The 12,645-nt window shown below is 42.5% G+C and overlaps 1 protein-coding gene across 1 annotated transcript in view; it reads right to left on the bottom strand.

The window, feature by feature from the left end:
- Positions 1 to 2,925: 2,925 nt before the first annotated feature.
- LOC139765239 (uncharacterized) overlaps positions 2,926 to 12,645 on the bottom strand; it is a 120,228-nt gene continuing 110,508 nt past the window's right edge. Inside the window, 10 exon segments of the mRNA XM_071692579.1 lie at positions 2,926 to 4,405; positions 4,694 to 4,773; positions 6,589 to 6,741; positions 7,134 to 7,328; positions 7,820 to 7,984; positions 8,668 to 8,832; positions 9,824 to 9,994; positions 10,814 to 10,917; positions 11,283 to 11,431; positions 12,401 to 12,510. Of these exon segments, the coding sequence (XP_071548680.1) occupies positions 4,247 to 4,405; positions 4,694 to 4,773; positions 6,589 to 6,741; positions 7,134 to 7,328; positions 7,820 to 7,984; positions 8,668 to 8,832; positions 9,824 to 9,994; positions 10,814 to 10,917; positions 11,283 to 11,431; positions 12,401 to 12,510 (1,451 nt within the window). The 3' untranslated portion in view covers positions 2,926 to 4,246.

The raw sequence follows: 12,645 nt of genomic DNA, 5'->3' as shown, positions 1-12,645 counted from the left end.
TGGGTGTCATGGTTGGTCTAGCTGGTTAGTTGGTCTAGTTGGTTGGGTGCCATGGTTGATCTGGTAAGATGGGCATCACGGTTGATCTGACATTTAGGGCATCATGATTAAAAGTTTCTTGTAAGATACGGCCTCAAGAAATGATAAGCACTGGAATATTTTTTTCTACTAATTTACCATGAATCAATAATATAATCTATGGCTTTATGAATAACAAATAATTCCTTACCAAAAACGGAGGTATGGTTTGGTAAAAGGTACATGAGGGAATATTCATTAGACCATACATTGGGATCCACACTCTAATTTGTCTTTGATGTCATCTTTGTTGAAGGGGTTGACTAGCAATTGCTGTACAATGGCCCAGCGAAATTGCTGATACACCTGACGGTCTGGCACATTCCTTCTGGACAAAGGGAGCCAGTTCAGCATGATGTTAATTTCAGACAGCTCCCACAGAGGTAGTGTAATGTATTGATTACATATACCAACAGATACTCCCTTCCCAACAAGCATGACACTGACAAAATGTACAGCACATACACACGTATCTCCTGCACATCCTATGAGGCAGCTAAAAGAGGCGGGAGCAGGGGGCTGAATCCCTCCCCTCCTGTATTATTTCTTTTAAAAAATCAAATAATAGAACCAAGCGAGGATCCGTCCTTGAAGGAAATACCTAGGGTGCTTGACTGTTCTTTTCAGTAAATCACTTGATACAGGATAAATTCTACAAGAGTAAGCCTTTGCCAATGTATTACGGATACCAAAATTAAGGACAAAAGTCTCTTTTAGGAAATATTTCCCTGTTGGCCTGACGATTGTATTTGGTATACATAAAAATCATCATTGAAGACAACATTGTAAATCGTTTGGATGATTCTTGACGAAATAGATCACGTTTGGCATGTCTACTTGATTTCTTATAAGATGTAATCAGCATGTATGATGAAGATGATGCACATGATACCTTTTGATTTAGATTTTCAGGAAGCATTTGATGAAGTCAGCCATCAAAAATTATCTAGATATATTTAGTTACATGATATAAGTGGTCGACAGGTCATAAGTAGTAATGAATAATGGTCGAGGGATGCTTGGTTATTTGGGCTTCCAGGGTTGATAAGGTCATCTGTCAAGTCATAACCACCATTCGAAAATTCAGTTAATATTTTCTTCAGGTACTAGAGGTAATTATAACGCCAGATATACATTATGTACATAGATGGCCCGTGGGACTATGCATATAATGAGTACAACGTACAAAATGCATACGCTGGTCTTGAGAGAACTGTTTATACCAATAATTTTAGTAATGAGCAATTTTGTAACAAATCAAAAATCATCGACGACTCAACGCTGCGAATGAAGCACCGCATGAGTCTACAAATTGCAGACTGACACAGACGCCCTGATGAACTGGGCTAATCTGGAGACGAATGAATACTGACATAGAAAATCCCAGTTTTACACATTGGCACAAAACCCAAAAGTTACAGTTGAATTCTGTTAAACCTACGTAACGTAAGGAAAAAAGTTTAGGCATAGATATCCAATGACTCAAAGCCAAGCAAGCATTGCGGAAAAAGCAGTAAAGAAAAAAAAAGCGAAGAAAATTCTAGGAACAAAATTTTAGGCTGTATAGATAAGGCATTTGAATTCAAACTTAAGAAATCAATCCTCACACTGAATACTTCATTGGTGTGTCCCCATCTTATTCGAATAATGTATTCAACATTTCGTCGTCCTACCTGAGAGAAGACAGCGGCGAGCAGCCTAGATTATTCCCGGACTGGTTGACGAATCTTATGAGAACCTCCTACAAGACCTACATAATCCTATCTAGTTTAGGAAAGAAAAGACGAAGAGATGGTTTGATGTTCTGGAAGAGGTGAATTTGTTCGTCTACTTTTGTCGAGGAGGAGTCTATTTTAGACGCTGAGTTTCGTGGTAGAATGGTAAGTCTCGCTTGGAAGGTGTATTGTAAGCTCGATGAAGGAGGGCATCTCTGAGCACGTTCACTAGCGGCATTAAGGCAGCGTCCAAGATCAGTAGTTTTTTGCAGACAAAAGTGTGGTGGTCGTAATCCACGTCAAAGTGAACGTTTACGGAAAGAATACCGTTGTTGCAGTGTAGCTCCTCAGTAAATTTCAAGACTGAGTTGGTCTCCATGATCTTCTTGAGCCGGGTGAGATGGTCATCGTCTTTGACCGGTACGTAGGTTGTCGTGCATATAGTGGCAATAGGTGGCAGGTCGCCTGGGATAATCACGGAACCTCAGTAATTTTTAGGTCTTGCTTCCTTTTATAAGAGGTCGCACCAAGTCTTGACGAACTTGCATCTTCATTCCTAAGGACAGACGGAGTGGAGCAAAGGCGAAGGCACCGAAAGCTCACAAGGATAAGGTGGTAACAGCGCCGATGATTAGGAGTGTGGCGGACTTTCCAGAGCCTATATAATTAGAGATCTATGTCAGCTTCTTGAGAGGCTAGGGACGGTGCTGCTGCAGCAGTTCTACGGGAGGAGGTAACACGTAGTACTTGAAAGCAGAGAGAGAGAGAAAGAGAGAGGAAAATGGATGACCTAATCACAATCTTTGTTTTTAAACATTGCTGATGATTTCAGCAAGATGCAAGGATAGAACAACCAGAAGACATTCAAGAAATCAAGCAACAATCTTGTAGAAAAGACGTATAGAAGTACTTTTATAATGTAAGAGCAGTTCATGTATGGAATAAACTGAAAGATGACTTAATCGATATTGACTGTATATGAGCTTATGTTGTTTTATTATAGCAGAGAAAATTCAGTAGAGGACATCCACAAGTGTAGCACTAACGACTTCATATGTGTATGTTGTAGCCTCGTAACACTAGAAATCTATTATAATAATTCGTCAGATCTGAGGTTAAATAAACAAAAATAAATCATATATTGATCCGCCACAATTTATTCATCTCATGTAAATTACAGCTGGAGAAGATTCACTTCTCTACCACAAAATAAGCTTCAAATTCCACCAAATCTCTCGTTCATATTTCACAAGTGCACAAACAGATGTATAATAACAACACAGGAAAAAACAATCTCTAAATCATTTTCTACGATAAGAAACATCCAAGCAACACTGAAAAAATAGGAAACTCTAACACTAACAGATAGCACCAGTATTGACAGCAGACTTAACGAAATAAAAGTATCTATATTTAAGTAGGTTAGACGTGGAGAACACAGCCAAAACACGGAATGCCAAGAACTGGCACAAGACTAATACACGAAGTGTCCCTTCGCCCACTATACATGATAATTTAAACATGCTACGGACTGCATCACCACAAACGGGAAATAACATTATAAAATTCTATACACACACACACACACACACACACACACACACACACACGCACGTATATATTTATATATGTACATACAGACATATTTCATTGCCAAACGGTTGCTAGTGGCATCGCTCACTAAGCTTAAAATTACCAGAAAAATACCGAAGAATCCTAAGATACAAAAATATCAATTGATAATTACATAATTTTGATGTAGAGAAAACCTCCCACCCATGTACACATCTGTAATTGTATCAACAGATATATCCCAACGAAGGGAGCACTAAATAAACGTTGGAAATGTACTTCAAGGCTGTAAATCAGGTTAAGCTAATGTTGTTGCCACATTCATCCACTGTACATCCTATATTCTCAACAATGGCAATTTGCACATCACCATTTCATTATTTCTATTATTCTGACTTACATTCCATTAGAATTTTTTTGTTGACAATTCTTCGAAAGACCAATCCTGTACAAGTTTCGTGTAACATACACAAATACTTCGTTTTCCTCCACACACGTGGTAGATGAGATCACATGATCCTGGCTCTCTGTGCAGTGATGTTCACCTTGTCATTATCACATTGTTCAGACAGTTATGAAGTTAAAGTCTATTGTAAAAATAAAATGACATTCCCAAAGCTGCCAATATTTTTTGCTTTTTCAGAATTATCTGAAATTTCAGTAAGTGACAATTACTTTATCTTTCAGTCATTACCACTGCTTCATGTTATGAAAATCTGGCATTCTGTTCTCTCGTTTGCAGAGACAAGACTTTCGATATGAGAGAACAAGATATTCCTTATTTCTTCACTAATGAATAACCATTCTATTCACTGTACACAAGGTCAGTACTGTACACATCAGACTATGACAAATATTATCTACACTTAACGCTACAATTATCACTTTCTTTTCCGCCTGTATGAGAAGAATCGGCGGACTTTCGGCGTGAGTAGCCTTATGAAGGAGGAAGGGAAGAGCTTTTCCTTCTCCCTGGCATATTCATAGTACTTGATGGGTTCGGCCACCACCTCCAGCAGTCGTGGTAACAGCTCACGATCCTGTGGGAGACAGAGGCAACATCACTGCTGGGCAGACGTGTGGTCATCCTCGTACACACCAGAGGGTAAGATTCACTTAGGAGGAAATTTACTTAATTACTTAGTTCATTCATTACAGCTACACTTTTACAGAAACGTCTCGTTTAAGTACAAACAGAACATTTTATATTCTGCCACTACCAATTCTAAATATAATCAAATCTCAACATTAATTCAGCAATATAGTGTAAAAGATAATTTGCACAGGATTGTAGTTTACCAATCTTATATGCTAGTTAAACTTCCTACCCGTAATATGTCCAAATGATTATGAAGGGAGTAAAGGCGATTATCCCTTACGATCGTCTTGATCAACCTGTGATATTCCTCTGAAAAAAGAAAAAAAAAAGTTAAACGCAGCAACATGAGAAGAAATAGTAGCAGCAGCAGCTGCAGCCAGGATATCCTTAATAGAGAATTGTTACATGCCAGGTTACATTTATTACGAGTTTCAAGTCTAAAGTCAGCACATAACATATTCATGAACAAATCAGTTACTGTGGAGGAAACATTCCAATCGCCATTTAAACTATTAATTCATCAGCATCTTTGAAGAATTAATAAAGAAACCACTTAAAACATTTTCCGTGTCAAAGGAAAAATGCAATAAATGTAGGAGTGCGAAGTCCTGGTTTTTCATTCTATTCCCGCACACTTAATCATTACTGTTCATTACAACCTGGTTCAATTAGAAAATAATGTAACTACTTATATAATTATGCTGCTTCTATGCAGCTAATCTAATATAATCATCATACGTAGCTAGATCTTTTTTTTTTTTTTTGACAAGGAACAATATATTTCTGCTTTCTGGTCATTTCCATATTACAATACTTTTTCAGGTCATCGAATCTTCAAAAATATAATTAACCAGTTCAACAAAATCAGTGTGAACATACACTCTCAGCCAAGGTTGTGCAAGTTTATTCTCTTTCATGTTAATTATAGAATCATTTTCATAAGTTAACCTCCAATTAGTGAAAATAAAATTCCTGATTCCAGAGATTTTAAGTGCTTTTCCCTTAGACTCAGGGGGGTTACTGAAGGGATCTTAGGGGTACAGTGTGGGGGAGACTAGGAAGTGGTAATAGGACCTGAGACTCAACCATGCAACATAACGGGAGATTATTTCATATCTATAAATTATGTCTTCATGCATACGTGAAGGTTCCGTGCGCTTTAATGTCACATAAAAATCACTGTACAGATTGGAACGCTGATTTGGGGCTTCGTTTGGAAACCTAGCAGCAAATCATAGACAGCATAGCACTCTATGATTAATAGGCACATTATCATAGCATGTATGATGAATAGTCACAAAAATACGTATCTGATATTAAACAGAAATCCTTAGTATTAGTAACTATAGAAGTGTTACTCTCTGCAGTGGTAAGTGAAAATTTGGCTAAATATATTCCGTTGCTACTTGCAAGCTTTTCTTCTTTTTATTTATCCCTGTTCCGCAAGTTTTAATTCATTCTGGTATTTTGACTTTTTCTGAAAGCAACCCTAATCAGTATTATATTTTCCAGGTCTATTATTATGAAAGACCAGCAATGTTTGGTGAGTAGGCTGCACCTCAACAAAGGGTCGATCAGTTCCGGGCTGTGTGTGTGGACTCATATGCCTTGATGGAGGTGACGAGATCTGTCCCAGGAATGTGCCCCATCGTCTGCAGTGGGTGGGTGACACCCCCCCCCCCCCACCCTACACACACACACACACACACACACACACACACATATGCCAGGGGACATATCATCCACGAAAAGACGTAAAGGAGAGGACACTTAAATCAGTATAACATACCTAATTAAAACTTAGATATGTTATATTCCTACACGAAAACACAGGACGATCCACCCATACCAAAGGTGAATTTACCAACGGCGACTTCAGACGTGATACGAAAGGTTTGTCGTAGATAAGTAAGTCTATGGTACACAGGTGTGTCGTAGATCCGTAAGTCTATGGTACACAGGTGTGTCGTAGATAAGTAAGTCTATGATACACAGGTGTGTCATAGATTAATAAGTCTATGATACACAGGTGTGTCGTAGGTCCGTAAGTCTATGGTACACAGGTGTATCGTAGATCCGTAAGTCTATGGTACACAGGTGCATCGTAGATCCGTCAAAACTCACTGTTGTAGGTGACGAATCTGATCCTGAACCCCGTATCTGTGTTGTTGCCGTCGCTGCGGAAGTGGACCCACAGGCGACGGGAGCGGGAGGTGAAGACCATGGGACGGTCCACGCTGGAGCACGTCTCGTAGGTCACGGCGCTGTAAGGCGACTCTGAGGGGGCAGGACACAGCAAGAGGATGGTTACCACGTTGGGAAAATATGAGGACGGGGTGGAGGTGGGGGAGGATTTTACTCTAGGGGGGGAAATGAAGTTTTTTTTTTTTTTCAAGGGGTATACGTCAGTGTCACACGAGTGGTTGGGTGGGAGGGAGGGAGGGAATGTATGGGTTAACTATGGAAATACAAGCGGGAGGGGCGAGGGGGGATCTTCGCTGTGAGAGGGGTAGGGGGAAAGTTGGTGAAGTCGGCGTCGGTGGAGGTAGCCAAAAGGCACGAGAGAGAGAGAGAGAGAGAGAGAGAGAGAGAGAGAGAGAGAGAGAGAGAGAGAGAGAGAGAGAGAGAGAGAGAGAGAGAGAGAGAGAGAGACTTTGAGATGAACTCACTGGACTTCCTGAGCACCAGGTAGTCACCACACTGGTCGTGGCTGAGTCGTATCTCGGGCACGACGACCAGAACCCGACGACCCTTGCCGGGCTTCACCACCCACGTGCACCGGGCATTGTCAGGGTAGTGGCCGGGGTAGTTGGGGGTCTGGAACACCCCAGAGAGCTCGCCCACGAACCCACCACACGCGTGTCCTGGAAAAGGTGTGATCTTAGTTAAAAATAAAGAAATCAACTCTCATCTTTATCCATTCACACACTCTTCCAAACACAGGCACCAACTTATACAGTTTCTCACATTTTTTTTTTTTTTTTTGGCACCCGTGAAGTGAGGAACTTTCTACTGTCTCCTTTTCCTTTGACATGAGTCACTCTAGTGTTATCCTTAGTGCTCAGCTCTGGCCAGACTGCCCGGCTGAAAAGCGTTCCCAGCTTTCTGTTCTGCGCTATATAAGCTGGCGCAGACCAGTGTTTGCACTCATCCTGAGACAGATCAAGATGATAATATTACTGCGAACGAAGACTACTTTCCTAGGAGGAAGATGAACGCATTCAAATGAAAAAAAAAAAAAAAAAGATGATACAGAGACACAGTAGTAAGAAGTGATGGAAAGAAACTTAGACCATAATAAGAGGTGATAAATTAACAACAAAAAAGATGTAAAATCATGTCTAAGTGGACTCACTCTTGCAGGCGGAGAGTGAAGTGGAGGCGGCGTGGTCTGTGGTGGAGGTGTCTGGACATTGGATGCAGAAGGAGGCCCCAGACTTGTGCTGGTAGGAACCCAAAGGGCATCCCTCACATTGCTGGCTCGTCTCGTTCCAGTAGTGGCCACGTTCACACACCTCACCTGCGGCGAGAGACGGAGCGCAATGTCAAAGGAAGAGGCGTATTGGGGAAAATAATGACATACGAAACCTCTTTTGCTACAGATCAGTGGATGTCGAGCTATGCAAGTGAAGCGACATTTAAGAGGTCGTCGATGCTGGTCGTTCGTTTTCTGATTTAGATTTATCGTGTAATCCCACGTTCATCCACTGACTTCGCCCTGCGAGATACTGTAGTTTGTCTTTTCTAAAAAGCGACGCAGGACAGCACCTCCTAAGAAGCCCCGTGTGTCTCCTCAAGTCTTGCAGTTGACTTGGCAAGTTTGTCTACCTGTTCACTGCCACCAATGCTGCATTGCAGGGTAACCCAGATCAATAATGAACAGGCTACCAGGTCAATGACCAGGCACCCAGATCAATGTCCAGGCACCCAGATCAATGAACAGGCACCAGACGAAAATCATGGATTTATGACATGTATAGAAAGTTAATGTAAATGCGATCTCGCCTCAATTTGCAACAATAAGAAATTTATCATAACTCGAATGCAAGCAGAAGACTTCTTGTTTATCAACAGCAAACTGTTCTGTACAGAGAACAGGAGTTTGACTTAGCATGTTCGGAACCTGAGAGGGGGAATGGTCGTGTCAAGGCAGGACGGGACAAAGGTTAGTTATCCTTTTCGCCTCCAGAGGGCAAGACTTACTGGAGGTGAGGCACTGGGTGAAGGTGGTGGAGCCGCTGGGTGAGGTGTGGTCTGCCGGGCAGGGGAAGCACTCCACCCGGCCCGTGTCTTCCTGGTAGCTGCCGGCGGGACACGGCTGACACGGGCTGAACCCGTCGGCGCTCCAGTGGCCCGCTGGACACGAGTCTGTCGAGGGATGAGAAAAATGATCATCCTCATACAACCTCCTTCCTGCAACTTAAAGGCTGCGCTCCAATCGGAAGCAGAGAAATGATGGACTCCTCTAATGCTAGGAGCTTCTCGACGAAAGTGTTTTACTCCTTTCCGTCAACAGACGATGATACAGCCTCGCCGAGGGTGACTTTTTCTCTCGAGGAGTAACTTACGTCAATTAAAGAAATAAAAAAGGGATAATAATAGGAGAAAGTAGGAAAAAGAGGTGGTCAAGTCTACGAGTATTCAAAGAGGCGAATAGCGTTATAATTACGACTACAGATTGACCAGAGATGAAGCCACGTATGAGAGAACATTGTGAGGGAGAAGAGCCAAAAGTAGGGAGCTTGGAGAATCGGATTCCGATGCTACATTCCATCAAAAGCCTATCGACATATCAAGTGTTATATCCTAGGATTCTCTCACGTCTCTCATAGAGATTCACCTGATATTTTTAAACACAGGAATACGTAAGACCAGTGAACCTTGCCTGAAAAGTCAATCTTACCTGGAGAAAACAATGTTGACAATCAGAGAGACGACTGAAATTTAATAAGCTTAAGCGAATAAGAGTTGAGGAGGGATTCAAGGAAGTGCCTTCAGCAAATGAATCACACAAACAATAAATTACGAGTTTGCTTTGTGCATACAAACTTTGAAAGTATTTTAAATTCTAGTATCTACAAGGTATCTATTCTTGTATTCTATGTTCTTTACTTAAATTTGCTGAGTTATATAACTGAACTTATTACAAAGTTTTGAAGGTTTGAAGTATCCTAATTTGGACCACTGTATGCTTACAAGCGTTGAAAACTTTACATCTTAAAAGTTGTGGTCAATAAAATCTCTCTCTATACATCTAGATATCCACAACCTGGTCACATTAAACGATGGTGAATATGATGATCGTCAGACTGACTGGCTTTATTCTGTGTCAACAGCTAAGGCAGAGCGAGGCACTCACCTGCACATTCCGAGAGGTTCCTGGCGCCTGATTTGTAAGGGGTGCGTGAGCGGTCATCACCTGGACAGGTGAGGCAGGAGAGCTTGGCCTCCTGCGGCTGGTAAGTGCCTGCAGAACAGGCTCGACATTTGTCCTTCCTCACGTCGTGGTACGTCCCGACGCTACATGCCACTGTCAATCATACACACATTAAGCGAGCAAAGTCCTGGGACATTACAAGCCACTGTGAATCGTCAGACAGACACGTACATGAGGACCAGCGAGTGCAGATATTCCCCCTCATCCACGTACCATACAAATGGGTAATAACACACACTGATAGTAACAACAGTCATGACACACAAAAGGCATGTTACTACCATCGCCCACACACCAACCATGATTAAAACCTGACCACATTCGAACACTAGGCTTTCATGACGACCAGACATGACTGAGGTTTGGAAGTATGTGTACGTCACAGTGTGAGATTAAGCCCTCAAACACGATGGTAATATGATCGAGCATGAGGGGTAGACCTATTGGATGTGACCCTTATCGGTCAGGTCAAAGGTCAGACCATCAAGGGTCGTACCGTCGTGCTCAAGGGGTTAAACTACCTATTTTGTACTGGGTCACCTTTGTATTATCTTCATTGTGGATTAAAACCAGACGACTTTTGGAAAATCGTTCTTCATTAACATTACACCTTGACCTTTAGTGTTCTCAACCAGAGCTTCCCTACCACGAGCACTTGGCACGTATATGTAGCGTGTAAATATAATAACTGTGCTGTATGCCTTTATTGCAGATGTCAATCTGGACTACAACATATCGAAGTGGGATCCTCATGCTATTATGAAATGATTCAAACTGGAAGTAATGATTCAAACTGGAAGTAATTCTTTCTCCACCCTGCGGAGATAATAAGCTCCTTACTGAACATTGTTTGCATATATACATCAAAGTGTGATGATAAACTGTTTGAGGGCGAGGCCTCCCCCGACTCACCACACTTGCTGCCGATGTGGATGAAGCCGTCCGGACACGCCTCCTTGATGCGCCTGCGAGCCTTGTACGTCTTGGGCAACACCTGGTACTGGTGACCACTCAAGCTGTACAAGGAAACACAAGGTGTGTGTGTGTGTTGATATAGAATATTTACACATGTAATTCAGACGTATTGTCTATTTTCTCAGTGGGAGGATGAGGATAATTAGCCATATTTCCTAACTTTAAGCTTAACTCAGTCCATATCTATCTCTACTGAACATTTCACGGTAAGTTTAGCAATACATTACAAATTCTGAACCAATTGAAACATTCGAAAAAGCGATCATATGTTAACTATTTTTTGGTTATTTTTCTAAAAGGGGACTGATGCGCACGTAATGCTTGCTTCAAAACCATTAGCTACTGAACTAATGGTTACAGTAGCAAGGCTTCCTCCACCTCCTCCTCCTCCTACCACTTGCCGCACCTGCTGATGGACTGGTTCTCCAGGAGGTTCTTCCTTAACGGCCGTAAGACGTTGTGCAGAAGGCGACGGGCGTAACGACGGAGACACCTCCGTCCACACTGCTGCCGAGGACCCGACGGGAAGGCCAGGACCTCGAACTTGGTGCGTACCTGTACAGACGCGGGAGGAGATCAGGAGTGAACGATGGTCAGAGGGTGTGTGGGATTACTTCACGGGTTCGGGAACAGTGTGTGTGTGTGTGTGTGTGTGTGTGTGTGTGTGTGTGTGTGTGTGTGTGGTGCTGAAGTGTGATGGAGACAAGGAGAGGTTCAGTTCGACTACAACAGCAGGTTTCCTTGGACACAGTTATGCTGTCCGGGTGATGGTGGTGTGTGTGGCCGTAGTAGCGAAAGAGCTGAGGATTGGTTCATGGAAAATGACCTGTGGATGATTGGGGAGGGGGGTGGGTTCCCTAGCTTATCTAGGCAAGGAGAATGAGTATCCTAAAGGTCAATCCTCAAGTGGCTGGCCTCTATACAAAAATTACGGGAAGCACCAGCCAGTTGTCTGCCACAGTTCCAGGCCTTAGGGCTGAGACACACGCAGACAGCCCACGGGAGCAGCGGCCGAAATAATATCTGTAGAAGCGAGAGAGGAAAACAACATCTTGGTGGAAGGAAAGGTATGACTGAGAAGAGGTGAGAGGAGGAGAGTGAATAAGCAAAAGGTTTTAGATTCCAATCGGATTATAAGAAATGTGAACAGTACTGCATACTGGCGTGAATGAGGCTCCTGCAAATAAAGGATTAGAGTTCTTCGAATAAAATGATAATTGCTGCGCCTGTAAAAACACCACCAGCTTCTGAGCAGATTTTGTGATGTTTATAATTCGTGGTGCTCGGGATAGATTGGAGGATATGGTTACGCCCAACCATCAGTCATCAACGACGAATCAATCAACGGTCCATAAAAAAACTAAGCCAGTTTTTCCTACCGATAACACTGTCCTTCATGTCCTTTACCTTTACCATGTCATGATTCAGGAACAGAGAAACTGTCGAAAGAAAATTATTACGGGGAATCGTTATATTTCTGGGGGTTTTTCCAGACATTTAGGAAGAGATGGTTCAAGGACTCACCAGCTGCTGGTCTGGAGCCACCTGCAGCCTCTTCTTAAGCCTCCTGGAGTTGGTGATCTTCTCCGAGATGAACCGCAGCTGACACTGGTCGCTGCAGTCGCTCATCTTCTCTGCAAACAGCACCGGTGGTGGTGGGCGCGTCGAGGAAAGAAAGAGCTCACTATAATCATAAAGCAACGAATCTCAATATTCATCCTTACTCTTAATTAGTTATCCCTGGGACGAATGCAGCTGTGCAGTGACAT

Source organism: Panulirus ornatus, chromosome 4, assembly GCF_036320965.1.
Source record: "Panulirus ornatus isolate Po-2019 chromosome 4, ASM3632096v1, whole genome shotgun sequence".
In the NCBI taxonomy this organism is placed as follows: Eukaryota; Metazoa; Arthropoda; class Malacostraca; order Decapoda; family Palinuridae; genus Panulirus; species Panulirus ornatus.
Note: the sequence above shows the minus strand (reverse complement) of the source record. Positions and strands in the feature narration are given on the sequence as shown.